This window comes from Anopheles coluzzii, chromosome 2 (genome assembly GCF_943734685.1).
Source record: "Anopheles coluzzii chromosome 2, AcolN3, whole genome shotgun sequence".
NCBI lineage: Eukaryota > Metazoa > Arthropoda > Insecta > Diptera > Culicidae > Anopheles > Anopheles coluzzii.
Genome location: NC_064670.1, coordinates 37,216,287 through 37,242,494, shown reverse-complemented (window position 1 = coordinate 37,242,494; position 26,208 = coordinate 37,216,287). Strand labels below are relative to the sequence as shown.

General features: G+C 47.6%; 6 protein-coding genes across 14 annotated transcripts; 3 read left to right on the top strand and 3 right to left on the bottom strand.

Moving 5' to 3' along the window:
• Positions 1-135: 135 nt before the first annotated feature.
• Positions 136-1,455, bottom strand: LOC120948046 (uncharacterized). The gene is made up of 3 exons (XM_040364014.2): positions 1,253-1,455; positions 837-1,177; positions 136-763 (listed from the first exon to the last, which is right to left on the bottom strand). Exons 1-3 carry the CDS (start codon positions 1,381-1,383, stop codon positions 420-422), a joined length of 816 nt encoding a protein of 271 aa, XP_040219948.2. The 5' UTR covers positions 1,384-1,455; the 3' UTR covers positions 136-419.
• A 79-nt stretch (positions 1,456-1,534) lies between these two features.
• LOC120948041 (protein RUFY3) lies at positions 1,535-17,127 on the top strand. Of its 6 annotated transcripts, none has more exons than XM_049605703.1 (9): positions 1,544-1,583; positions 1,918-2,186; positions 10,968-11,401; positions 11,487-11,737; positions 11,808-12,066; positions 12,163-12,303; positions 13,401-13,498; positions 16,108-16,324; positions 16,404-17,127. In XM_049605703.1, the coding sequence occupies exons 2-9, from the start codon at positions 1,988-1,990 to the stop codon at positions 16,848-16,850; spliced, it is 2,046 nt and encodes a 681-aa protein (XP_049461660.1). In that variant the 5' UTR covers positions 1,544-1,583; positions 1,918-1,987; the 3' UTR covers positions 16,851-17,127. The 6 variants fall into 6 exon arrangements, with proteins under 6 accessions (XP_049461659.1, XP_049461660.1, XP_040219944.2 ...); XM_040364010.2 differs by lacking the exons at positions 1,544-1,583; positions 1,918-2,186 and adding exons at positions 6,497-6,897; positions 7,550-8,168; XM_049605700.1 differs by lacking the exons at positions 1,544-1,583; positions 1,918-2,186 and adding exons at positions 6,498-6,897; positions 7,550-8,105.
• Positions 2,302-5,388, bottom strand: LOC120948040 (endoplasmic reticulum metallopeptidase 1-like). The gene is made up of 4 exons (XM_040364009.2): positions 3,817-5,388; positions 3,207-3,734; positions 2,929-3,143; positions 2,302-2,866 (listed from the first exon to the last, which is right to left on the bottom strand). The coding sequence occupies exons 1-4, from the start codon at positions 5,233-5,235 to the stop codon at positions 2,413-2,415; spliced, it is 2,616 nt and encodes an 871-aa protein (XP_040219943.2). The 5' UTR covers positions 5,236-5,388; the 3' UTR covers positions 2,302-2,412.
• On the bottom strand, positions 8,197-10,961 carry LOC120948045 (uncharacterized). The gene is made up of 3 exons (XM_040364013.2): positions 10,428-10,961; positions 9,292-10,360; positions 8,197-9,230 (listed from the first exon to the last, which is right to left on the bottom strand). The coding sequence occupies exons 1-3, from the start codon at positions 10,662-10,664 to the stop codon at positions 8,854-8,856; spliced, it is 1,683 nt and encodes a 560-aa protein (XP_040219947.2). The 5' UTR covers positions 10,665-10,961; the 3' UTR covers positions 8,197-8,853.
• Positions 17,128-17,327: 200 nt separating the features above from the next.
• Positions 17,328-19,505, top strand: LOC120948044 (ATPase H(+)-transporting accessory protein 2). The gene is made up of 4 exons (XM_040364012.2): positions 17,328-17,462; positions 17,677-17,900; positions 17,982-18,500; positions 18,581-19,505. Exons 1-4 carry the CDS (start codon positions 17,420-17,422, stop codon positions 18,767-18,769), a joined length of 975 nt encoding a protein of 324 aa, XP_040219946.2. The 5' UTR covers positions 17,328-17,419; the 3' UTR covers positions 18,770-19,505.
• Positions 19,506-19,773: 268 nt separating this feature from the next.
• Positions 19,774-25,825, top strand: LOC120948042 (LIM and senescent cell antigen-like-containing domain protein 1). 4 transcript variants are annotated; one of them, XM_049605739.1, is made up of 7 exons: positions 19,779-19,999; positions 20,290-20,401; positions 23,253-23,372; positions 23,476-23,781; positions 23,872-24,130; positions 24,589-24,730; positions 24,829-25,825. In XM_049605739.1, exons 2-7 carry the CDS (start codon positions 20,385-20,387, stop codon positions 25,026-25,028), a joined length of 1,044 nt encoding a protein of 347 aa, XP_049461696.1. In that variant the 5' UTR covers positions 19,779-19,999; positions 20,290-20,384; the 3' UTR covers positions 25,029-25,825. The 4 variants fall into 4 exon arrangements, with proteins under 4 accessions (XP_040219945.2, XP_049461696.1, XP_049461697.1 ...); XM_040364011.2 differs by having other exon boundaries at positions 19,774-22,635; XM_049605740.1 differs by lacking the exon at positions 20,290-20,401.
• The last annotated feature ends 383 nt before the right edge of the window (positions 25,826-26,208 follow it).

Sequence of the window (26,208 nt, the reverse complement as noted above, 5' to 3'; positions counted from 1 at the left end):
CCACCGTTACGCCAAATTTACGGCTTGGTATGATAGGCAGTGTTGCCAGGCAGCGCATAAACGAGAAGCCATTTTAAGTACGGTAGTGATCACTCTCTTTTTACGCGTTCATCAAAACTGCATTTGTGTTGTTACATTTATATTTGTAAAAATATTATTATTTACACACATTCTGGAACAATTAGAGCGATGATATATCGTTAAACATAATCTGAAAAATAAAACCTTTACATGCGAACGTACTGGCAGCACGGACTTTGAATTTGTGACAGTTATGCGAGGGGTACGAAAGTGTTCTGATTCCGCTACACTGTAAACCAACGGCACCAACACTTTGTTTTGTTTTTGTGATTGAAAATTTGTTTGCATACGCAAAAATCTACCATGAATTTTTCCCCTGCAGCTACGAAAAAGAATTTTTACTTTTTACCCAGCTTTTTCGAGCTATTTCCCCGCACAACATTCCGATGAGTACCTCCCTTTCCCAGCGGATAGGTTCTACATTCACTTTCGGGAGTTCGGCTTGCCGCGACCATCCGGGTAATTGCAATGACTGAGCTGTTAACTGATTCAGCCGGGCAATTTACTGACCGGTCACTGTAGTCAGCTTTCAAGAAAATGGTTTGCAGCGTGGTTTTTGAAGCTTGTGGTGTTGTACTTTTCCGCGCGCTCGTTGCTATTAGTAGCTGAAGGGGCTGCGTCGTTGGTTCAACTGAAGATGGAAAATCGTACGTGGTGATTGTACTAATCGAACTGGGTTGATCTGAAAGCAAGAAATAGAATTCGTACATCACTAATCGATCGCCATACACTCTACACTACCCGTGATTCCGTACCTTTCAGTAATAGTTTGGGAACATTAATAAGCGATTGTGCACTAATGATTTTGTCTTCCATTTTGCACGATTTATTGTGTACCGTCGTGCTGCTGCTATCATCATATACTAGCTTTTCCGCTTTGGGGGATGCATTTACTTGACCATCCTTACGCGAAATGTGCAATTTGTTCTTCAAATCCTGCACCACCTCCTGCAGGCGCTGTCTGTCGGGATACACAGCCCTGTTCAAGTGTTTTGCACAAATGCGATTGATGTTATCATCGGAGAAGTTCTTCGTGCTTATAATGTCTTGCGTTAAACGGTACAGGAAATGGGACAGTTCTCGATCTTCTTCAAATCTGGAAGCGAATTTAAAAAAAAACACACACAATTATCGCGAGTTCGCGTTCAATGGGTGAACGCATTTCCCCTACGGCTCTAAATCGAACTCGAATGGCCGAGTCGTCAGGGCGGGCTGTTTTTTACTTCTTCCACAAATTTTGCATTGCTCCATTTTCCAGCAAGTTGTAAAAAAAAACTGCATCATTTTACAGAAAAATAGCATTCTTTGATGCACAGCTACGAAAAATAGATGCGGCACGCAACATGCAACAATACCAAGCTTTACCACCGTGCTCAGCCCTGAACGAATGACATTTGGTGTGTTTTTTTGTTCCTTGCTGTACGGGAATCTGACAAGTGTCCGTGTTTTTATTTATTTACAGCAACATCTGGGCCAGGAAAAGTTGTCCCTCAGCTTCGACGGTAGCTTTGTGCGGTGGTTTTTAGGAATAGGAAACGAAACCATAAAATCAAACCATATCTATATTATCTATCCTTAAAATACAGTGCACGTTCGCTATTTGTGTCCATATCGGTCGTATTTGTTCCGAATAAAGCTATTGTTTTTTGGGGGTTCAACAAGTGCAAATACGTCCCGCGAGTGTTACTGTGAATTTATATTAACACCATCGCAGAGAGAAAGTGTGTACACATTTGTATCTGTGGATGATTGTGGTGCTATCGAAATTCACGTTTCGCAGTGTGTGTGTGTGTGTGTGCGATTGTTTTGATCAGTGATTGTTCTTATCAATCGCAGTATCCCCTTTGCCATGGTGTGAGTGTGTTTAGTGTAGTGTAGCAATCATAACAAAAATCAGTGTACCACGATGAGCAGCGATAGGCTTCTGTTCAGGAATCCCAGCGAGGAGGAATCCCTTTCCAGCACTCCGATCAGTAAATCGCCCTCGCTGGCGTCGATTCGCGAAGGATTAACGCGCCGGGAGAGCTACTGCTCGCTGGCATCGTACTCCACCGCTAGTCCGTCGGCCAACGATGGCGATGGTGGAAGTAGAAAGAAGCAGGTCGGTAAGTACCCGTTCTATGTGTTGGCTTTCTTTCCACTTCTTTTCGAATGCTGTCAAGTGCAAAACAACAAGCACACCCCATCAGTGCGGAGCGTAGGAGTGTAACAATCCCGTCAAACGTTATTTATCGATCGGTTTATTAAAATTTACATAATCGAACGGACAGCGTAACCGTTCCATCCCCGTCCCCAATGGGACGGTGAGTTGCAGAGCCACAGGAGCGGGTATCAGAGCGGAAACACACTCACCAGCGCCACCGATGGGACGACGTGCGACCACGAAGGGAATTTTGCTAGCAGCTGCTCGAACTCGGGCGTATGCATGTGATGGTACTCCCAGAACTTGGTCGTAACCACAATGTCCACCAGCTCGCCGGTAGGCTTCGGTTGGTCGTACCGCAAATCGAGCGTCACGTTCCACGCCTTGCCCGGCAGGCCGTGTGTGATGAACACAAAATGGCCCTCCCGACCGCCGAACTTGGCGGGCCGGGGCACATGGTCCAGCAGCGACCATCCGACCAACTGTACGCCCTCCTTCGGCCCTACCACGATCGACGACTGTATGCTTCCTTCCATCGCGAACACCAAGCGCTGAGTGTGCGAATCGAGTTGCTCGGTGCCGAGATAAGCCATTGTGACCATGTTATCGTAGAGCGGTTCGGGTCCGGGCAGCCAGTAATTGCTGTGAACACATCGACACATTTGAATCTAGCCCCGTGCATGATGGTGGGTGGTTTTACTCACTTGAAACGCATCTGATGCCAGAGAGAGTAGAAGGGAAGCGCGCAGAACAGCTCCGCCCGGCACGAGTCCATCTGACGCATCGGAGTGAGGCTTTCGCCCGGTGCCACGAACTCTTCGATCGTGGCACGCGTGTTTCTATCCATCTCCTGGAAAAAGAATCCCGCGTCGGTGCTCTTGTACAGGCCGAACTCATCGTGAAACACTCGGAAAGTGTGCTGAAAGGATTATGGGAGTGAAAACAATGTTCCAAAACTGCCATTACCCGCTCGCAAGCTCACCGTTACGTAGTGTCGCTGGGGGGTCGGTTCCGTGGCCATACTCTCATCCCGATACGGCATTCCGAGAGGGCTTAAGCATGCCAGCACAAGCGTTAGCACGGTAATGGCTGACAGTTTGGCGGTGAAATTCATCATTTTGCGCAGCTGAGCGATGAATGGAATTAAATAGCTGCAGCAGAGAAGCGTACCGCCAGCGGCTAGCAGCGCGATAAACACTTCCGGATTGCGCGACCCTCCAAATCGGCCCGTGATTGGTACGAACAGTGCAATGAGCACGTTGTAGAAGTTAGTGGCCCAGAGCAGTGCGGGCAGCTGGCCGGCTAGGTGAATGTACATCCAAGCCCGATGCGTTCGACTTGCGTTGAAGAGCAGGTTCAGCGTGGAAGACGCAAGAGAGCAGACGAGTAGCACCATAGGAATGTAGCCGCTTCGGTAGCCGGCCACGGTAGCGGCAAGCGTTACCGCACTCCAGAACACATTCACACCAACCAGCCGGGCCTGGGTCATTTGACCGAGCGACAGATTGCTCTGCAAATAGGTACAACGAGATAAAACGTATGCGATGATGCTCCAAAGCAATGCGTTACGTGTGTGTAGACATTCTGGTTACCTTACTGTTGGTGTAGAAAGTGGTCAGAAATAGGTACACGAAACAATGCGACAGTAGTGCCGGACAGCAGTACAGTCCCAAGATCAGATGGGTGTTCGTGTACCAGGTCATGCTTTTTCCGAAAAAGTCCAACTGGCGCGCAATGGTGGTACAAGCGATGATGCTGAAAACGGTCCCAAACACGGTGCCCACCAATCCGACGATAACTTCCCGCAGAACGTCATCGAAGCGCGCACGGGCAAAGCAAATCAAAGGCACGATAAGGGAAAGTACCACCACTGCCAGATTAATCAAACGGCCACTGGAGGCAGAGTAATGCACAAACGCGAGTCCGATAAAGTCGAAGAACACGGTCTCCCCGACCGGTAGGTCGGACGCGGCCAGCTCATCGCTCTCGGCCAGATCGCGCGTCAGGGCGAGCACATTGTCGCCAGTGCGCTGCAGCACATCGAGCGAGAGAAAATCCATCGAGTCGTAGCGCGTGTGGTACCGGTACCCGTTCGCGATGTGGGCAAAGTCCATCCCGGGCACCTCGCCGTAATCGCGAAACATTCGAAAGTCCGTATCGGAGGGAATGAGGCCTAGCTGGAAGATCTCCTCTCCGACGGTGTGTGCGAACGGATGGCGGATGGCACGCGCGTACGCCTCAATGAGCCAGGGATGGTGGGGCCCAGCCTGGAACAGTACCTCCTTGCCACCGGATCCGGACGATTCCAGGTTGAGAAAGGCGCGCACGTCAGCCGCCCACGGATGCTGCGTGATGAAGCCGTGTGCCGCCTGTAGCATAGTCTCTTCCGCACCGTTGAACAAAAACGTTACCGTGTGGCGCGTACGCACCGGTCGACGGGACAGGACGCGCAGAATTTCCAGCATCACGGCACAGCTGGCACCATCGTCGCTAGCGCCCGGGCTGCTTGCCACCGTGTCGAAGTGACAGTTCAGCAGCAAAGCATGCTGGCGCACATCGCTTCCGGTCAGTCGTACCACCAGGTTCTGCACGTTCCGGTACACGCTGGTCATCGATTGGTTTAGCAGCGAGATGCTAAACGCTCCCGTCACTGTCTGGCTGTCCACTTCCAGCTGTTGGCTGTCGTGCTTCGACGCGTTGATGCGCTGAACCTCTTTGAGTAGAAATTCGTACGCCAACACTTCGTTCGCCTGGCTTCCCGCTGGTTTAGGTCCAAGGTCGTTGAGCGTCTTTAGGCTGGCCCATGCTCGCTCCGCTATGAAAGCGTTCGGGGCGCGCTCCAAATCTCCCACCGTCAGTGCTGGGGGCAGCCGGGTGGCTAGATAGCTCGTCAGTAGCCCGCATCCGACCACAACCAGCAGGGCACCGTACACTGCACCACTTTCGAGATGGTGCAGGTTCTTCACCTGCTGCTCATCCTCCTTAAACCGGACACGCTTTTGCTGTGGCATTGCCGTTGTTCGTCAGCCGCTCTGTTCTACCGGGGAAACTGCTCTGTCAGCTGTGCGCTGGACGGGGTTCGCGAAAGAACTGGCTGACGTTGCATGGTTTTACCCCACGGACGGACACGCGGCCGCTTCACGGTGGTGGCGCTTTATCGCCGTCCGATGTACGATAGCAAAAGCGGTCGAGGTGTTGTCTTATCGCAGTATCGTGCATGGGAGTGTGCTTTTCTACCGTTCGTCACGATGTCAGATGCTCTTCTGTATCGACCAATCGTTGTCGAGCGCGTCGTGTGCACTTTGGAGCTAATACTTGGGTGTGTTTGTGAGAGGGAGTGTTTCAGTGTGTGCGGCTTTTGCCGGGTGCATCGGGTAGTTAATGGACAGTATGGCATCGATCGCGTCCACTCTAGAGCTACAGTATAGTCGCACACAAGTTCATTCGATTGTGTATACTTGTTGAATATTTGAAATTTTTTTCACTTATGTGTGTAGTTGTTGGGTGTGCTTATCCTTGATTCCATTATCATCGAAAGTATAAATACTATCCCGGAAAGCTTATCAAGCGAGAGCGATAAGCGTGTTGTTTTTTATCTAGAATTAAGTGTAAAGTTGCATGTATTTCAAATCATGGCCATTCAGTACGTTACGGATCGTACAAATACTGATTAAAATTGTAATCTCTCATTCATATCATACCTGCGCTTTTAATCACATCATTAAATCATTTCACATGCATGCAAGCAACACATTTTCTTGCACCGCACACGTACTTTTCTATGGAAGGGAGGCTACGCCAGTTGTCCTACATAAAAAGTGCATCTGCTGCAATACCTTTCCGCCTGAATTGCGCTCTTTGTCCTCACTGCCACTGGTGAGTTACACCGTTGCGTGTAAATTTGCCTACCAATACATCTAACACCGTACCTCGAACGTAAACAAACGATGCTTCCAACTGCACCGGCACTACACGAACATGAGGATGTGTGGAACGGTTCTGGCTTTCATTCTTCCCTCTGTGCATGTGCGTGTGTGTGTGTGTGTAGTACCCATCGCTGTGCGTTTGTTTTGTTTACTACCCTTTCTTCTCGAGGGAAAGTAACAGGAAGCAGTCGGTACATGGAACCGGTCGGTGGGTATGGAGCGCGTTGGCGGATTCAGAAGACATGCGATTGCGCATGTCCTTTTTCTGTGTCGTCGTACACAACACAACACCGTCCCATAGTGCAAATGTCAAACCCTTGGTAGTTGGTTTCTTCTGCAGCTGCCCTACAGTTTCATTCAATCCGTCTGTCCACGCTCGGTGGTCTAGCGTTCGTACCACAGCAGGCGTTGCGTTTGGTGAAAAATCGATAATTTTAGCCAATGCAGAACGGCCGCGGTGTAGTTCTGCCAGACTGCAAGGTAATTTGTACGCTGGTTTAGGGCAACAATATGCAGTAATTGTGTGTATTTTGGATACGGTTGGATAAGGAGAATATCACACCGACTAGATAACGTTGGTGTTGAAGTGCCCATTTGCTCCAATGCAATACCGTCCTCGTGACGACAAAGGGTGAACGAAAGTGCGTTACCAGACGGCAAAATATTTCAATCGACACGGGACAGTTTAACTACAGCAGCAAAACGGAAACATTGCTGAGTCACCCGTTAGGCTCCGTAAATCGCACTGTAAGTAGCCATTAAAGGGTATCCCTTCCCGTACCCCCGGCATACAAAAGCACGGCATTGGCGAGCGGCGATGTCTCTGTGGGCTCCTTCGATAGACGAAGGCGTCGACGTGACGGAAGCGATAGTGTGACTGTCAGTAAAAGCAGTTTGGAAGAAAGTAACATACATTTTCCTGTAAAGAACAAAACATAGACCATTTAGTTTAGGTAGCTTCTATTTTCAGCATTATTTGACTTGTATCGTTCATGCATTAGTTAGTTCTCAATTAAAGACCAAGGTCAAGAGCCAAGGTTCCCAGAGAAAGGGCTGTTTCTAGTAGATAATTATCTTGGGATTGAATCGTTTCCAACACAAACAAAGAAGCAATGCAAAAAACGAAAAGTATAGAAGTCTTCCACGCGCACTAACGTGTAGCCTACAATGTGATGTACTTGTCCTACATGTTTGGAACTTGTTTTCACTATTTAAGAGCCAATGTTCGACGTTTAATTTCCAAACTTAACTGCTCTACCGAGAGACCCTTTGCCGTGCCTGCTCGCTTGCCTGTGCCTACTGCAATGGATTTACGTTCTCTTCCGCATTGAGTTAATTGTCCTGTTTCTTACCCCTTTTTTACACGACGGACGACCACCACCCGTTTTGCGAACCGTAGCCCAAAATGCGTGCGTTGGGCATTGCACAGCCGAACAACCATCATCAAACGACGGTCGCCAGCAACAACACCACCACCTCCACCTCCTCCTCCTCCTCCTCCACCACCGCCAGCAATGTCGGCAGCGTCGGTGCGTCGACCGGTGGCAGCGCGGCGGCCGGGATCAACGGTAAGAACGGCAACGGAGATGGACACCATCACGGACCGGGTGCCACCCTGATTACGCTGCCCCGTGCCATCCCCGCCGGCACCGGGTCGGCCGGCGATGGACACCACCGCCTACCGGGTGGGCAGCTGCGGACGGCCGGACACGGTGGCGTGGTGGCCGGCGGGGGCAGCGTCAGCGATACCGCCGCCCAGGACACGATCTATCTGTGCAACTTTCGCGTCACCGTCGACGGCGAGTGGCTCTGTCTGAAGGAGCTGCAGGATCTCGATATCAAAGACGGCCAGGCGGGCGGTGGCGGCGGCGGCAGCGGCGGGGCCGATGCGCTGGGCGGCGGCGGAGGTGGTGCGGGCGGAGGAACCAGTGACTGCAACGCACTCAATAGTTTCGGTATAATAGAGAACGTAAAATGCGAAGAGAAGATTATCGAGCGCGATTGGGTTAACTACTACTGTAGGTGCCTTTTTTCTGTACAACAAACTCACACACACACACGTACATACATTCATCAAATCCTTCTGTTTCTTCCTTTATCATCCTTATTCGTATGGTTATGATATGATTTCTGGATTTTTTTTTATGTCTATTTCCATTTTCACTTAGATATCGTGTGATGGTTTGTTTTCCTTGTGTGTTGTCAACACAAAGTACCAAAAGTGTGAACGCCATACTAGTGTCAAAACTGGTTGTAGATTTTGGAAATTAATTGTACTTTGGATTGGAAGCACACTAATTGGATGTATTATAATTTGCAGTATTAAGATAGGCACCTTCAAACGGCACTCAAAAGGTTTCGAAAACCGAATTGAAACTTCTCCTGACTAAACCCATTCGGCACGATTCTAGACATTGGCTTAATGCTCTCTGCATTTGCTTGAAACATTTAATTTTCCCTGCAATAGAAGAAGCCTTTCGATACATTCTTGCTGGATTTCGGGGGAAAAATCCTGTAGATGAATGTGCACGTCTTCAATGCAATTTATATCAGTTGAGTTCGTTGAGTTGTTATACTCTTACTTTACTTTTTGATTGTTGCTTGACAGTGCGGCTGTAATTTTGAATCATTCCCACTCCCTTGGTAGTTTTGTAGGTGGCAGGTGCTCCTTTCCAGCATTGGTACAGTATAGGCATTACTTATTTATTCGGACGATACATTCTTTGTCTTTTTGTTGCTCGATGGTCTTAAATTATCGTTACTTCCACTGTACTTCACGGTCAGTGTGGTTGATTCGTCCGAATCTTGATCTGAAATTTCCTTTCCAATACATGAAATGCACCTGCAGAAGTGGGGTCCCTGTTTTCTATTGAGTCCTGATGGTCCTGCTTCAGGATCGTCACTTTTCGGGGTGCGTTGCTGTCTTGGTGAAAAGTGATCATCATTGGCTTCTACATCCATCAGTTCCGTTTTGATGGGCGTGTAATGTTTAGCACCCGATTTCCAGCTTCTTGGTCGTATCCGTTGAATGAATCTCGCGATAGAGGTATTTCGGTGCTGTTTGGTCTTGATTTTCGAATCTGAAATAAGAAACATATTTGTTAAGCGTTTGTGGAGTTCAAAATCGTACCTTGCAAATACTATTGATATTGCCGCTTTTAAAACGATCATAAACAGTGATATCTTCCTGTTCGCTGGCAGTTCTAGACAGCTTTCGGATGCTGGAAGCCCTTCGTTTCGGCAGTGTTTTTCTACGTCCATGTGTGAAGCGATTATTGGAGATAATTTTTCGATTCTGTTGCATTTTGAAAACCATATACACAACCAGCAACACGGCCAAGCTACAGCCAGTCCAGATAGATAGTTTTTTAAGTGTCGACATTTCCGTTGGATTATCCGATGTAGTTGAGCTTTCGAAGAACGGTGTGTCGTCTTCGTAGACAATATCGTCCTCACCGGAATGTTCATTACTCTTTGTGATTGATTTTTTGGGAAGCTTACGCACATCTTCTATGCTTTTCTTTATTCGCAGCACACCCTCGAAGGCAGGATAGAGAAGGGTGTCGTTTGTTAAAATGTATTCCATATGGTAGGACAACCAATCTGAAAGCTCTCGCTGAAAAGTGGCTAGTTGGTCCTTTTTGTTTCCAAAACACTTGACGATTTCAATGTAGTAGTTCAACAGCATTCGGCTAGAATCTTTCGATTTTGGATTGCGAACTGTTGCGTTGGTGTAATGTGGTATAGATATAAGCAATAGCTCCTGCCTTTCAACATCTATTTCCAGGGTAGGCGTCAGCAATCCTGCTGATAGTGATTGGTGACAGTTGTGATCATCAACTTTGAACTGTTTTTCATTTACTGGTTCTACTTTGCTAAGGAAGTGGGATGGATCAAGGTCGTAAAATTTCCAGTTGGTTGGCCTATGCCTGAACAATGTTTCATATTTCCTCAAACGTTGTATTGCTCCGTTGGCTACAAAATAGCTTACAAAACCACCGTAATAAGAATATTTCATCACCGGTATAAAATAGCCAAACAGAAATGCTCCATAAGCGTCCGCAAAGGCTATTAGCATTAGCTTTTGGACTTTGGAATCGTTGAATGCTGCAATGGTTCTATTTTCTAATTGGCTGATAAACTCCATTTGTCGTGTGACTGTGTCATCACTAAGAGGTTCAAAGTTTGACTGACTGTCGGGTATGAGTTGCTAAAAATGATCAAAACACTGAATTCATTAGTACTCCATTGTACTGAAGTTTTGAATTGCGGTTTACCTCGTAATGACGCTTTGCTTGCATCACCGTTAAATCTTCCGCCGTGAAACAGGACCGTTCTAACAGCGGTTTATTGGTTAGTTCGAAAAGATCGTCGACGATCTTTTCTACTTTGCTCGTAGAAGGCTGGGTGCAGATGATTTCTGGTAGCATCACACTACTAATTGCTAAGATCAACAGGAAACTGATCGGGCGGGTACATTTGGGACCGTTCACCGTTAACAAATTCAATGCCATACTGCTACACAATCATTCTTGGACGATATTCTGTTTTCCATCACTTTTCCCCAACATTCGTTTAGCGTTAGTTTCCCCGGAAAATCAGTTGCATCGGTGCAGCTGGGACTGGTAGCACAAGTTTGAGTTTTGTTTGCGTGGCGTGGACACTTGTCAAATCGATGTTATCGTAGAGAAACGCATGGCTACTGCGATGCTGTCAATCGGACAAAACAATCCCAACTCTCCGCCCTCTCTGACAAGCGTTTGTGCATGTACGTATTTTTCCTTTTACTTTCCATGTTGTACGGGAACGCACGACAGCTCGCGATCCGGCCTCTATCGAGCGGAGCAATCTGGTGAAGATATGCAAACTGGTGGTGAAGGAATTGCTGGAGCAGTCGCTGCGCTTTGGCCGCATGCTCGACTCGGACCACCTTCCGCTGCAGCACTTTTTCATCGTACTAGAGCACGTTCTGCGCCATGGGCTGAAGCCAAAGAAGGGTCTGCTGGGACCCAAAAAGGAGCTGTGGGACATTTTACAAAGCGTCGAGCGGTACTGCGTTGAAGCGATGGATATTACTTCCTCCGTGCGCGATCTGCCCACGGTACGAACGCACATGGGACGCGCCCGAGCGTGGTTGCGTTTGGCGCTGATGCAAAAGAAGCTTGCGGACTATCTGCAGGTGCTGATCGAGCATCGGGATGACTCGCTAGCCGAGTATTACGAACCGCACGCGCTAATGTTGAGCGATGAGGTATGGTAACCAGTTCTCGCCAGTCCGACCCCGGATCGTCTATGCCATCATCTCCTGTATCTCCGCGTGGTTTCTCACATTCTAGATAATTATCATCGTCGGCATTCTCGTGGGCCTGAATGTGATCGATTGCAATCTGTGCGTGAAGGAGGAAGACCTGGACTCGCAGCAAGGTGTGATCGATTTTTCGCTGTACCTTCGCTCCAGCTCTCGCAACAGCCCGGACGAGGAAAACAATGGTGGTGTTGGGGGTGGGATCGATGACAGTGCCACCGGTGCCATGACGGCCGTGCTGGACCAGAAGAACTACATCGAAGAACTGAACCGACATCTCAAGTAAGGGCGCAACACATCGTACAGGCAATTGGTTGAACTCATTCGTGAAACTTGATCGCCTTTCCCACAGTGCTACGGTGGCGAACCTGCAGGCTAAGGTTGAATCACTCACCACGACCAACGCGCTCATGAAGGAAGATTTGGCAATCGCACGGAACAGCCTAATGGCGCTGCAGGCCGAAAATGCTGCCCTCCGAAGGGCGTCCCAGCATGGGCACCCGATCGAGGACAAGACGAACGTGCTGGACCGGTTCGATCCCGAGATGGCGGAAACACTGGCGGAAGAGCGCAAAAAACGGCAGGAAATCGAAAAGGAGCTGGATCTTCAAGTTAGTGACTCGTTCCGCTCCTTGACAATGGCGAAACGAATGTGCGCTAGTGACCATGCCTGTTTGTTCTCTGTTCGACTGTTCTTGTTCTGTTAGGTATCGCTGAAAGCGGAAACGGAAATGGCCATGAAGCTGCTGGAGAAGGATATACACGAAAAGCAGGATACGATCGTGTCGCTGCGTCGCCAGCTCGAGGATATCAAGTCGATCAATCTCGACATGTACCGTAAGCTACAGGTAATATCAGGGCTTTGGGTATGGAAACTATGGGGTTACACAGGTTTGTATCACGAATCACTTCCAAAGCATTGGGATCACTTGGGGCTTGAGATTGTTATTTCTTCCTTGGTTAAAATCGCTCTCGGGGCATCTGGCGGGCTTCTGAAAGGAGTAGGTTTCAAATGTGTGTGTGTGTATATCCTCTTATTTTCGTCTCTTCAACCGCCACCGATCCAGGAATGCGAGTTGGAATTGACCCAGAAGGGTGAGATGGTATCGCGGTTACAGATCAAAGCATCACAGATCGGGAAAATACTGTCAAATCTGGAACGGAAGGGTGCGGCCGATGCAATGACCGATTCCCAGATCAGCACACTCAACTCGTTCACTGGGGGTGGCGTTTCGTCTCCGTCAGGTAGCGGAACGTACGGGGGTGGGCTAGTGGGACCGCCGAATAAGAAACCGCACCTCAAGATCGGCACCATTCCTCCCTTCAATGCGAACAAGCTGAGGAAATCTCCGTCAGTCGGTGCATCGGCAGCAGCCGCAGCAACAACGGCTGCCGGATCTGCAAGCAGCGCCACAAGCACCACTACTACCACTGCTACCACTGCTACTACTGCTGCTGCTGCTGCAACTACAGCTCCTGCCGAAGGGTCTAACACTGCGTTAAAAGGGGTATCAGGGGAAGGACAGCAGTCGGTGCAGGACTTGCAGAAAAGACTATCATCACCTCCGAAGGTGGAACTTGGTGGAAAGCCATCAGACAGCGAACGAACTGCGGATCTATCGAGTGAAGCTAAACTACCCAGCGAATAATCTTTCGACTTTTTGTTTGGGGAGGGCGTCTGCTGAATTAATTTATTAAAATACACACACCTTTTTGAAGACTGCTTGGCTGAGATCACATTGAACAGGTTTAGGAAGCATCAGATCCCTCGGTTTAGCGTAACCAATCCGTGCACTCGTACCCAGGAAGATGAGGAAGCGCAAAGGGGATCGACAACATCATAATAATAATAATAATAAAACAGCAAATGAGCGAAAAATGGTGTTTATAAACTAACTTATGTATACACCAACATCCACTTCCACCCCATATATTCTTATTGTAGGAGTGCGAAGCGTCGCTGAAGCACAAAACTGAGCTAATGTCGCGGATGGAAACGCAGCGCGAATCGATGGCCAGTGCAATTACGCAGCTGGAGAAAAAGTACGCAAACCAAACTATATTTCTATGTTCTTATTGCTACGTTAATTTACCAAGTAGACTTAATAACGATGCCTTTTGCTGCCTAACTTACTGTCTAACCTATCATTATGCAGTATGCTTTTAACCCGACGGTAAAGTACCACAGTTGAATTGAGTTCTTGTCTCCTGAAGTCCTAAATAATAATTCGCTACAACGTATTAACTGCCGTAGCTTCAACCGTAGCTTCTGTTCTGAACCACCAGAATGGTCATCTGTCAATAAAGTTCATTATGTTACGATTGTACGAGAAATATAAATAAAAATGAAAACCACACTTTTATTTATTCCATAAATCCTGTAGCGAGAGTTGTGTGATCGATTGACAAATATGTAAAACGAAGCGCTTTTACAGCAATTAATAGCAGTATCTATTGTTGTTTTTTTCCGTTATTGGGATAGATAACCGAAACAGCTGCAAGTCAAAGATTAATAAAAGCTGTACAAAATACGGTACAAATGGTGTTGTATTTTGATAATTATGTTTTTAATTACACTTTCTTCAGTTTGTGGATAGAAGTTGGTTTTTTTTCTTCAGTTTTTGTTTATTTGTTTTTGATTTTTTCTGCGCCAAAATAAATAAATTAAAACTAATGTTTAACACATTAATTGAAATAATAATTTACGTTTTGGAACTTGGTTTTGATATTTTTAGTTACGTTAGTAACATAAAAAAACATTCCTATTATTACACACAACTGTAATTGGTTTGGGTTGGCCTAACATTTGTTTTTGGCACTTTAGCTCTATATGGCACATTGATATTCATATAAAAGACTTGGCTAGTTGAAACATGTTGGTAATAGGAATCGATCCATGTCCGACCTCGAAAGAAATGAATAAAATTAAATAAAATTCTCTTAGTTTTATTGACGTAAATAAAGTCCTTATTATGCGGTCTCGTAGTACAGTCGTCAACTCGTACGACTTAACAACATGCCTGTCATGGGTTCAATCCCCAAATAGACCGCGCCCGCCATGCGTAGGACTGACTATCCTACTATGGGGGGGAATCAATTAGTCACTGAAAGCCAAAGCTCACAAGTGGGTACAGGCAGGCCTTGACCGACATCGGTTGTTGAGCCAAAGAAGAAGAAGAAGAAAGTCCTTATTTCCATTAACACATACGTGCATTCGAAATAAATTCCGACTAATATATGTAGATCGTGTGGCAATGATAAGTGATGTAAATCGATAGTTTTGGGTAACTTGCGTAGTAATATATAAGATACTACTTAAAAGTTTTGGTCAATTTAAACCAAGCTATATTTTGCTCTTGGGCCGGTCTGGTGGTACAGTCGTCAACTCGTACGACTTAACAACATGCCCGTCATGGGTCCAAGTCCCGAATAGACCGTGCCCTCATATGTTGGACTGACTATCCTGCTATGGTAACAATAAGTCACTGAAAGCCAAGCTCACTTCACTAGTGACAGGCAGGCCTTGATCGACAGCGGTTGTTGTGCCAAAGAAGAAGATATTTTGTTCTAATGAAAGCTTGAACAGTATGTTCCCGAGTTACGCGGTTCTCGACCTACGCGGATTCGTAGGTACGAGGTTTTTTTCTCCTAAATTTAACAGAACAAATGTCAGTAAATGTCAAAATCATTACAATCTGCTTCAAGAATGTCATAATGAATTGCATTTTTGCTACAAATTTAAGCTGTTTAAAAGCCAGAAATATCGCATTTTTTGCACGAATCGTATCAGATGAATGATGAAGTGTATAAAAGTATTAAATTTAATCAAAACATTCGGTAATCAAATATATTTTACCTGAAAAACGTGAAATTCGCCTTATGCGGATATTCGAGTTACGTGGAATCCTCGGGAACGCGTAAACCTGGTGGTATCTCGGGAACAAACCGTATGTACAATGTGGCTAGTCTAGCGATACGTGTGTCGACTCCTACAATGCCGGACGGGATCGATTCTTGTCGACATCATCCAGCGTTCCTTCATATTTTGTTGTTTTCGTGATTAAAATAGAGGTTTTGAGTCTCTTTCGCCAGTTTCTTCGTGTAGCTAGGATTCCTAACTATCTTATTTTCGAGGCTTAGGGACCTTATATAGCGCTAGGTTTAGTATGATCGCGCATCATACGTCGTTACATCAAAGAAAAATGGTAAACTTGTTGGACTCCGACTAGGTCAGACATGGATCGTTTCTCATTTGGGTCGTCTCCCAGTTATAAAATAACACAAACTGGAGTGTCTCTACGAAGGACCTTACTTCAGACAAAAAAGAAGGATAAACGTATCTCAATAGAGTGGGAAAATTAGGTACAGCAGCAATACGGTCTATTGGTTGGTTATACTACATTTCTTATACTCGTTGAAACGATCGATCGTTGAAACAAATCGATCTGGTGATAAGTTCCAGAACATTAAAATGCATTCAGGACGAAAACAAACAAACAAGAACTCAATTCAATGTGGTAGAGCAGCACTGTTGAACTAAAACCTTCCCTTTGTGTCATAAAACCTTACACACTCCCCTTAGTATTTGTTAGAGAAAGCCTTTAAAAGATCGTATCTATTAAAATTGTTCCTTTTATTCATCAAACACCCAGATACAGCTCGGAAACTGCGAGCCTGAACGCGTTGCAAGAATCCTCTCAGGCACTGTCGCTTCAAGTGATCGCCAGCGAGCAGCGAGCCGCCCGGGCCGAAGCAGATCTGCGCATCGAGCGCGAGTGGCGAACGGCTATGCAGGAGAAGGAAATGGAACACAAAGAAGCGATCAGCGATCTACAGCTGCAGGTGAAACAATTGATGGATGATTCCAAGGTACATCGACACGTCGGTTAGTTTTGCGCATAAAACAAAATATAATCTATTTCCCGTTTCTCTCTCTCTATCCACTCAGCAACTCGGAAAAGCCAACGTAGAGCTGGAAAAGCTTCGCAGTCAGTGGGCCGAAGATCAGCGGACGCTGGAGGAGCTGGGCGTACAGCTGAGCGTCAGCAAGCTACAGATCTCGGAGCTAAAAGAAAAAGGTGCCGGAGGAAGTCAGCACAGTTCCGACCACACCAAAGGGGACGGGGGTGAATCGGGTGTTGGTGGCACTGGCGGCGGTTGGACACCGGATAAGGTCGTTTCGAAGTGCACCGGTTGCGAGAAGGAGTTTAGCATAACGCGCCGAAAGCATCACTGCCGTAATTGTGGGAAGATATTTTGCTCCAGCTGCTCGGAGCACGTGGCCGCGCTAGGGGGAACGGGTGCGCCGGATCACCAGCAATCCGGGACACCGAACGGAAGCAGCAAACCGGTGCGCGTGTGTGATCATTGTTGGGAAAAGTTGGCCACCAAGTAGTGGAGCAGACACCAAGGGGCGGGGGACGTGATGCCAGCGCCACGTTTTCAAAGGTTTTAATTATTGAAGCGAATCAATTCCAACCACTCGACAAAATGCTACCCGGGATGCCTTATCTATTAGCGAAACTACCATGTGGTGTTGTGCATAATCAGCGTCGTGTATGCAAAACGAAGCAGCAGTAGTAGAGTATCAGCTCGACAAATGTTTCATACATCTTTATATACTTGGAATGTTCGGTAGAATATTTATTTTAATAAATATAAGTACATGTAAATGCTGTTGCTTCTTGTTTTGTTCTGTACGAATCCATTAAAAATAATTAAAAGTCAAACTGAAATTTTAAACAGAAATCGAGCTCGAATACTCGTTTGTCTTAGCTTTTTCACCGGCAGATTCGAGCTGCTCCAAATGAAGGCAGAATCGAGCCCACCGCACAGCCCTGCGCAAAGTGTCACGTGAGGAACGGGACGGAAAGTGGAACAAAAATCAATTTTCTAGCAACCACAATAACGTCATATGATCACAAGTGCAAATTCGGAGGGCAGATAACTTCACTGGACGACAAGATGTTGCGGCCGATTTACGTTTTATTTGCGCTGTTTGCAGCAGGTAAGTGTTTTGTGCAAACGAAATGCAGCGAATAATTACCACCTTCGAGATGGGTCGCTTGCTACAGCCAGCTTGCGAGGGAACAAATTTTACGGGGAAAAGTATAAACATTACGTCCCTACGCCCAAGGCTGCTGGCTGAAGTGTGCATTCTCATCGCTGTTCACATGACATGAAGTATCGGGCTGAAAACTGATTGCGCTCTGTCGTTCCAGCAAACTGTGATCAACTGTCTGTGCTGTATTCGCCCAAGGCGGTAGAGTTCAGTGGCAACAGCCGGTTGGATGCGGAATCGCTGCCGGAAGTGTTCGGAGCTGCCCTCGGCTACTCCGTCAGCCAGCCGACGGAATGGGACGGCATGGTGATTAAGGATCCGTTCAGCACTGCCAACGGTGCCGTCGTGGTGGTGGCGGAAGGTCTCGAATCCGTTGCGGTGGAGGTAAGTGTGGGGAGGTATGTTGCATATGTGCGCCGAATAACACTCGCTTCCCGTGTACCGTCCCTATGCTAAACGATGAAGGGTGCCAAGAACTACCAGCTGGACGGTAACACCGGCTCCGTTGCGCTGAGCGAGCTGATCCAGAAGTCGGCCGACCATCAGGGCGTCAGCTTCGAGGTCGACCTGAAGGAATCGTCCGACAGCTTCAACACCCCGCTCGGCACGGTTCAGCCGGACGACGAGGAGGTGAAACCGCAGCACCTGAAGCCAAAATCGAACAAAGCCGATTCGGACTTCCTGCGCCAGCTCGCGTTTCTGAACGGGCTGAGCGATCTGCTCGTCACGTCTACCGATCGCATCCCGACCGTGCACATCGTGCGCGTATCGTTCGAAGCCCTGCTGGCCGCGCACGAACCCAACTCGCCCGCCCTGGAAGAGGCCAAGAAGCTGTTCGTGAACGCGCTCGCCGGGCTGGAGACGGCATCGGAGAAGGCGTTCGACGGTGCGGTCATCGTTGGCCTGGTGACGGCTAGCGAGGGGCAGCTGGTGGTGCGCTCGAAGCGTCAGGCCGGGGCGCCGAAACAGGCCGAAACAGATGATGTAAGTGGTCACATTATTTTCCCTGACCTTGTTCGATGTTTCATCAACTCGCTTCCAATTTTATCAACCATTGCTTTCAGCAAAACCCGATGAACCTGGCCACCAAGTACAACAGCAACTATCCGGTGATTTTCAACATCATTCTGTGGTTCAGCGTTGTGCTAGTGTTTTCGCTGCTCGCCATCTCAATTGTGATCGGCACGATGGATCCGGGCCGCGATTCCATCATCTACCGCATGACGTCGACCAGAATGAAGAAGGACAACTAAATCCACACACCGTCCGCTTCACTTCCACTCTGCTTCTGGTAGGCCATGAAGCGTTTCCAGCGCGCGTAGATAAATTACCGTACCGTCGCTCTGTGACTATGTGCACCCGATGACCTTAAGCATTACCATCCTGTTTCAGCGGAGTGAATCGATCGCACATAATTTGGAAAGTATTACCACATCACTGCGGCCCAACAAGACACAGAGCGTTTGCCGTTAGCGAGCACAGAGTAAAGAGTTAAGACCGACTCCCCATATCTGCTGGGACGAATCCGGAATGCACATTAAAACAGGAAGCTTAAGTCATCATTATCATTATCATCATCCACCGGACACACCAAGACTCTTCTTTTTTCGTCGTAAAACCTTCCCTCCGCGTCCGCCTACCATCCTGGGCGCATACCGTTTGTCGTCAAGTACATTACGTTCCCGTGGGCCGATGATAGGAATCAATATCGGGACAAAGCGTGCAAGAGAGTCCTGGCAGCACACTTACTCATCATCGTCGTAGTGAATCATCGCTCAACGTTCTATTCCCCCCCACGAGAAGCTATTGCTACCTTGGTTTCTGCCCATTGCGATACATGAGCCGCCCGCCGCTCCGTTTGCGTGTTGAGGATTTAGCCACCAACCAACAACAGATCACGCGCAATCAATCCCTTTGTTTTCAATTGTTGTTGTTTATTTGAGTTTCGATCGTCAGGTGTAGAAAATAAATAAGGATAACATTCCAGGAGCAGTGCTTGCAGGCCACACTTCGGGCGGAAGGTATTGAGAAAAAGCAGAGCTACTTTCGGCATTTGGAAAATGTGCCGCGCACATATTTAAGCACACGCATTCAGTAAAATAATTTCTTTGAATATTTATTTTAAACGGTGTGTCTCAACATCAACATGCAATTGAATTGGGCATGCAAGGGAAAAAGTGTCGGACCTAATATTCGTTTGTCGGATGGATTATAGCAGCTTTATGGTAAGCTAATGTTGAATTGCCATAACGTGCGCAGGCAGACTGACAGCTGTCAGTGGTTGTGTGGCGAAGAAAATCAACACGAAAGGAGAGGAAATAACTTTTTTTTTGTTTATTTAACTTTTGCTGCAAATAGTGCCTTAATTTATGATCGAAAATCTGTTCATCGTTTACGTCGTCATCGAGTGCCTTATCAATACTTTGACCAGATTACCGTCCTCTGCAAATAATCAACGTACCACCGTCCAGGTGCCGAAAGAGGTGCGTATGTGTGAAGATTATGAGCTCATCAGCTCAGCACACGGTCGTCGAATTGTGCGATCGTCGTTCGCATCAAGTAGGCCCAGCAAGAATGTAGAGACCGAGTACCACCTACCTAGATATCGTCCCACCGTACCGTGCAAGGTCTTTTTGTATGGTTACCATCTCGAGTTTTAGTGACTTTGCAATACACCACGCCAAGTGGCAAGAACGAGATCGCTCGTAACGATATCGAAACAGTGTAGATAATTCGACGCAACTTACACACGCTGTACACCCCTTTTTTGTAGTTTTTCACATCCGTTGGATCACGTCCAAAAAGTACTTCCTTTTACGGAAATCGATCACCCCGGGGGGAGAGATTCGTTGTTGCCAAATTTAGAACATGGCTCCAGTTGCAGGGTAAGCCTTCTGGTGCTAGATCGGTGCCAAGATCAATGGGTGTGGTGTGCTAAACAACAGCAAAACTAACAAATGTGATCAAATATTGACAAAAAAAAAGCTATGTTCGTATTGGTGGATGTCGCTAACATGGCCAGCTGGCGGCAGATGTTTTGCTTCAAGTGCATAAACCAGCACATAACGCCAGGTGTTTGCTTGCCTGCTGGCGTAAAGCAAAGCGCATTGAACCTACCTAAAGAAAGCTAATCACAAATTTACACTAAACTTGGGTAAACATTATTTGTTACATATTTAGAGTTAAAATTCTACCTTGAGCAATATTTAACACAAACAACGCGCAGGATCGATGTTAAGATTGCTTCACATCACTTTAACCGAACAGATGTACGAATCATTGAATTGTCACAACACACTAATGCGTATCACACTGCTTTTGAACGTTGAAGATGACTGCACATCTTGGCGCATCTTTCATGCATTTGCCAATACGTTGCAATTCACACAATCACTTCCCAATTTGCAACTCTCCCACTATCTCTCCCGCATCACAACTATTTGCTTCTCTTGCCTTGCGCTCTTCACAAGCGCTCCACTTGGCACAGGCAGAGTAAAAGAAGGACAAATGTCACAAAGCAGGCTTCGCGATTCTCCGGCCAAACGCGACGTTGCTGATGGTGAACCAAGCAAAAAGGTGAACAAAAAAGCCTTTCCAAAACCCGTCCTGTGTCGCACGAAGCGGGTCCGAAACGCCCGAGATGTGCCCGTAACGATGCCAAACGGTCCGAACATTCCCCTGACGAACCAGCCCGAACGAGAGACGTGTTTTTGCCATAAATGGTGTAAATCGTTACTCCCTGCGCCGTACTTTCTTTTCTGCTGGTCGGGGAAGGGGGTGGTCTGGTGGAGTAGTCCGCCGAACCGAAACTGGCAGCCGTCCAGCACCAATCCTTATTGGAAAGGTGGACCGGACCCGGTTTCTGGACTGCACGGATCAGCAGCAGCAGCAGTAGTGGTGGCGAGCCAGTGCCATCACAGTGTCGTGTCGATCTGCTGTCAGGTCGAAGTTGGCGTTGCTGGCGTAGTGGTGGTTTGCTGGTGACCAACGGATAAGCACGGATACGCAAGCAAGCAAAAAGAAAAAAATCGGAGTCGCTTTCTCACCCGCACACGTCCACCGATCCCGAACGGTTATGAAGCACTGAAAGCCACGCCGCGCGAGTTCCTTTATCGGCAGCTGCAGCACCGCGATTTCGCGATATCACGATGGGCTATTAATCCCTTTTGCTGTGCAGCGGAACTGTGTATCTCGTTTTGTAACACACGTCCAGTATCGGCCAGAACTCGCTCAGAAGCAGCAGCAGCAGCAATCCGTTTTTTTTTTGTCGCTCGCTTGTACAGCCGTGTTTTAGTGGTGACATTGCAGACGAGACCGCCGCGTCAGCTACAAAGTCTGGCCTCATATTTCCGAAGCTTGCGCGAACGTGATAAGTGAAGCGCAAACAGCAGGGCGTACGAGAAAACGCTATGAGTGCACTTAAACTGAAACCGCTGGAAGACTCGAACCTTTACAAGCGCCGTACCACGTCCAAGGAGAACCTACTCCACACAGCAGTGGGTGGCAGTGTTGGTGGTGGTGGTGGTGCAGCAGCAGTATCCGCTAGCGATATGATGTTACGTCCCGGGCGGGATACGGACAGCCCTTCCTCCACCGCATCGCCACGGCTCATGTCAGCCAGTTCGACACAGCAATCGACGACAGCGACGACGACGATGACACGCTCACAGATGCAGCAGAATGTTGCGTCCTATCCGCCACCCCATCCCCAGGTGGAGAGTTACTATCAGCAACCGAAGTCACCGATAAGAATGGCAACGGGGTTCGGGGGTACCACAGTACCCTTTCCCCTGTGTACCTCCACACCGACGCACCCTTCGGCAGGGGGTCAGAAGAATGTGCAATTCTTAACGACAGCAAACAGCAGAAATGTGTACGATAGCGGCACGGCGTCGCCGCAAACGCGAGTGGCAGTGCAATTCGAACAGCCGAACGTTTCACACGGCGCAACGCCACAGAGAGGAGCGTCCACTTCGGTGCAGCAACAACCGCCCGGAGCGTATCAGAATCTACCGACACCCGGGATAGCACCGGGCACACCGACCACACCCGGCAGAAGGATGGAATCGTGGGAACAGTCTGGAAGATCGAACGTGCAAACGGTGGCAGCAGGCGACGGGTTAGTCAACGTTCCTCCTTTTTCCCCCTTCCAGCAATGAAGTGTCAACAAAACTCGTAGCAGGCGATGACGCGATCCGTCCGGAACTGTTGTTCATTCGCTTCAGTGGGGATTTGCAAAGGAGTTTGCTCGGAAGTTACAATCGCAGTGTCTAACAAGCCAGTAAAAAGGCATTTGAGAAGCGATGATTCAAAAACCACTCCTCTGCTGCTATTTTCACATGCAGCCGGTGACTTATATGAAGTGTTTATTTCTTCGCTCTTCCAAAGCATTAGCCTATCTTGTAATACAGGTGGCTAACTAATATGAGGTGACGGTGGATAGAGTATTTATTTAATTGAAATCGAATTATCTCTGTTGGCAAATATATTCTTCAGAGAAATTAACGCTAAAAAGTGCTTTGAGAAGGTGGTGTTGATCAAATGAAGCATTCGGTTAGCTTTGTGTAGTCAAATTCGATGTAATCTTAAAGACGGCCTTCGTCGTACCTAACCGTTGCTACTTGACTTACATGCGCTTTCTCAGCGACGTTCATACATAAAAAAAATAACTCACCTTACCATGTCCAAATCATCTCCATTAGTGGTTATCTCTAATGAAAAGTATCCCTCTTTCAGCGTCACCACCAACAACATGTCGCTCGGCACGATGCACTGCACGCGCTGTGACGAAGGCTTCGAACCGCACGAGCGCATCGTCAACTCCAACGGGCAGCTCTGGCATACGCAATGCTTTGTGTGAGTATTTCCGGCACCATTCAAGAATTGTGTGCCCCTTGCACTGACTTCGGAACTTCGGAAACTAAAATACTCAATTACGGTTGTTTGCATTCCTTTGCAGCTGCGCGCAATGTTTCCGCCAGTTCCAGGACGGCATATTCTACGAGTTCGAGGGCCGGAAGTACTGCGAGAAGGACTTCCACATCCTGTTTGCGCCGTGCTGTGCCAAGTGCAACAACTTCGTGATCGGGCGCGTGATCAAGGCGATGGCGGCGAACTGGCATCCGCAGTGCTTCACCTGCGAGCGCTGCAGCATTCCGCTGGCCGATTCGGGCTTCATACGCAACCAAAACCGGGCCCTGTGCCACGATTGCAATCGCAAGGAGAAGGAGGTCGGGCTCGGCAAGCTCGTCTGCAACAAGTGCCAGTAAGTTGGCGGCACGGTGGAATCGAGCGCTAACGTTTCGTTTTGATTACTAATTTTCGGGATTGTTTATCTTCTACTCTTTCTTCTCAGTGGCATTATCGACGATGCGCCACTGCGCTTCCGGGGTGAAGTTTACCACGGGTATCACTTCAACTGTACGTCCTGCGGTGCCGAACTGGACTCGTCGGCCCGGGAGGTGAAGAACCGCAGCGGGTATGCCGCCAACGACATGAACGAGCTGTACTGCCTGCGATGCCACGATCGCATGGGCATCCCGATCTGTGGTGCCTGTCGCCGGCCGATCGAGGAGCGGGTTGTCACCGCGCTGGGAAAGCATTGGCACGTTGAGGTATGTATTTAGGGAGGTCGGAAAAAAGGGGCTAGAAATGTCCTTGCAGGGGGTTTTCAGGGGTTTTCACTATTTTGTGAATTTGTTAAAACTGGAATAAGAGGTCATTCTGTTTTATTCCAAATTATTTAACTTTGCAGTACTTACATCATAATTCAATCGCAATCCCAATCCCAATCAGAATCCCAATCGAATCCCAAACGAATCCCAATCCCAATCAGAATCCCAAAAGAATTGCAATCCCAATCCCGTTCAGAATCCCAATCCCGATCAGAATCCCAATCCCGATCAGAATCCCAATCCCAATCTATTCGTAATCAAATCTCAATCGCAAAGAAATCTTTTAGGGATTCAAATTCAAATTCAAATTCACACAAATTAATGGCAAATTACTGGCTATTTATTAGTATGGTATGGTATGGTATTAACATTCCTCAATGCTTTGCTTCTCTTTGTAGCACTTTGTGTGTGCCAAGTGTGAGAAACCCTTCCTTGGCCATCGTCACTACGAGAAGCGTGGCATGGCCTACTGCGAGACGCACTATCATCAGCTGTTTGGAAATTTGTGCTTCGTCTGCAATCAAGTCATCGCTGGTGACGGTAAGTGGTTCGCTCGAGCCTGGAGTTAATCGACCTTCGATCTGACGATTGTTTCTAACGTGACATTTTCCACATCATTTGCCATCTCCCAAAAACAGTGTTCACCGCATTGAACAAGGCCTGGTGCGTTCATCACTTCTCCTGCTCGATCTGCGACCAGAAGCTGGACCAGAAGTCCAAATTCTTCGAGTACGACGAGAAACCGGTGTGCAAGAAGTGCTACGAGCGGTTCCCGAGCGAGCTCCGTCGCCGCTTGCGCATTTCGCACGAAAACACAATCAAGAAGCCGGCCCCGTAAAGGGCGGAGCGGACGTCGGATTTAACAACACTCTCTTCTGCGTGCCAATAATGAAAGCAGCAAATCGATACGAATTGCAAACCGAATCTAACCCGCACACGCTGGCCAATGCCGCGCATTGTGTGCTTGAAAACGAAACTTACTTGAACAATCAAGATGAAATCAGTAACTAACAAACTCCCCGATGCTTATTGTAATTAAGAAACCACGTGAGTGTTCGTGAAGTCTAGTACCATTCTACTAACGCCCTCCTGGCAGTGCAAGATTAAAACAGTGCCTTTACACGCGTAGTCAGGAACGATGCTGTTCCTTCCTAAAACATGATTTACAATTGGTGCACCCGTTTTATATAGCAGTGTATTTAAAAAGCAACAAGCTTTACGTTTAACCGTTTCTGGAATTAATTATTAGTCTCGTGTGTAGAGGAGGATCCAGTCTTTTGTAGAGAACTGTAGACGGTCCGTATTTTTTCATGTTCGGTGCTCGAATAGTGCCAACCAATAATGCGCGCACACACACACACATACCCAACCAACGTTCGGTGGTATGTAATTGTAATGTTTTAGTATTAAAGTTTTTACTTACTTTTTTGAAATAACAACATTTAACACGTTAACGGGTAAACAACAGAGCGGACGGAGAAACAGCAATGCCGTGAAAACGACGAGCAAGCAACAAACCGTACCTTCCCCAAGATAGGGAAATTCGTTACAGAGTCGTCACGATGACGATGATGATGAGTTTAGTATGTGTGTAATATTTTTAATAAACTAATGTGTTTGTATTTTAACTCCAAATATTACGCCGCATCGAATTCAGATAGAACGGAAAGAATATTCGCTGCTACTGCTGAACCAACTGTAGCAGCACATGCTTCAAAGATCATTGGAGTACAGTTGAATATCTTCTTCGCCAAGGAAAAATGCGAAGAATAGAGAGATTTGAATTTAGAAAAAGTCAACTGCTTTACAGCCTAGATGGAAGCACGTCCTTACAGCCTGCTTTGAAGTGATGTCGAGTCGACAGTATTCGGCGTGGTGACCACAGCCATACGTCATTAAAATGGCACCTAACGTAGTGAATCCTAGAATACTTCGTAGTAGGCTGAAATCTTCTAATCAGGTAAGTATCAATGGTAACGCAGTAGAGTTTGTTTTACTCCTCTGTTGGGCTCATTTGC

Bases quoted from the DNA above. Each gene is read 5' to 3' on its own strand.
- LOC120948046 (XM_040364014.2), bottom strand. From the start codon at position 1,383: ATGCTATTTTTCTGTAAAATGATGCAGTTTTTTTTTACAACTTGCTGG. The intron at 1,178-1,252 runs GTAGGGGAAATG...ATTCGCTTCCAG, and splicing joins TTCGAGTTCGATTTAGAGCC to ATTTGAAGAAGATCGAGAAC. The intron at 764-836 runs GTACGGAATCAC...TCTTGCTTTCAG, and splicing joins TCCCAAACTATTACTGAAAG to ATCAACCCAGTTCGATTAGT.
- LOC120948041 (XM_040364010.2), top strand. From the start codon at position 7,556: ATGCGTGCGTTGGGCATTGCACAGCCGAACAACCATCATCAAACGACG. The intron at 8,169-10,967 runs GTAGGTGCCTTT...AACGCACGACAG, and splicing joins CGATTGGGTTAACTACTACT to CTCGCGATCCGGCCTCTATC. The intron at 16,325-16,403 runs GTACATCGACAC...CTATCCACTCAG, and splicing joins AATTGATGGATGATTCCAAG to CAACTCGGAAAAGCCAACGT.
- LOC120948040 (XM_040364009.2), bottom strand. From the start codon at position 5,235: ATGCCACAGCAAAAGCGTGTCCGGTTTAAGGAGGATGAGCAGCAGGTG. The intron at 3,735-3,816 runs GTAACCAGAATG...ACCTATTTGCAG, and splicing joins CTTTCTACACCAACAGTAAG to AGCAATCTGTCGCTCGGTCA. The intron at 3,144-3,206 runs GTGAGCTTGCGA...TAATCCTTTCAG, and splicing joins CCCAGCGACACTACGTAACG to CACACTTTCCGAGTGTTTCA.
- LOC120948044 (XM_040364012.2), top strand. From the start codon at position 17,420: ATGTTGCGGCCGATTTACGTTTTATTTGCGCTGTTTGCAGCAG. The intron at 17,463-17,676 runs GTAAGTGTTTTG...CTGTCGTTCCAG, and splicing joins ATTTGCGCTGTTTGCAGCAG to CAAACTGTGATCAACTGTCT. The intron at 17,901-17,981 runs GTAAGTGTGGGG...TAAACGATGAAG, and splicing joins TCGAATCCGTTGCGGTGGAG to GGTGCCAAGAACTACCAGCT.
- LOC120948042 (XM_040364011.2), top strand. From the start codon at position 21,926: ATGAGTGCACTTAAACTGAAACCGCTGGAAGACTCGAACCTTTACAAG. The intron at 22,636-23,252 runs GTTAGTCAACGT...TCCCTCTTTCAG, and splicing joins ACGGTGGCAGCAGGCGACGG to CGTCACCACCAACAACATGT. The intron at 24,731-24,828 runs GTAAGTGGTTCG...TCCCAAAAACAG, and splicing joins TCAAGTCATCGCTGGTGACG to TGTTCACCGCATTGAACAAG.
- LOC120948045 (XM_040364013.2), bottom strand. From the start codon at position 10,664: ATGGCATTGAATTTGTTAACGGTGAACGGTCCCAAATGTACCCGCCCG. The intron at 10,361-10,427 runs GTAAACCGCAAT...GATCATTTTTAG, and splicing joins AAGCAAAGCGTCATTACGAG to CAACTCATACCCGACAGTCA. The intron at 9,231-9,291 runs GTATTTGCAAGG...TTCTTATTTCAG, and splicing joins TAAAAGCGGCAATATCAATA to ATTCGAAAATCAAGACCAAA.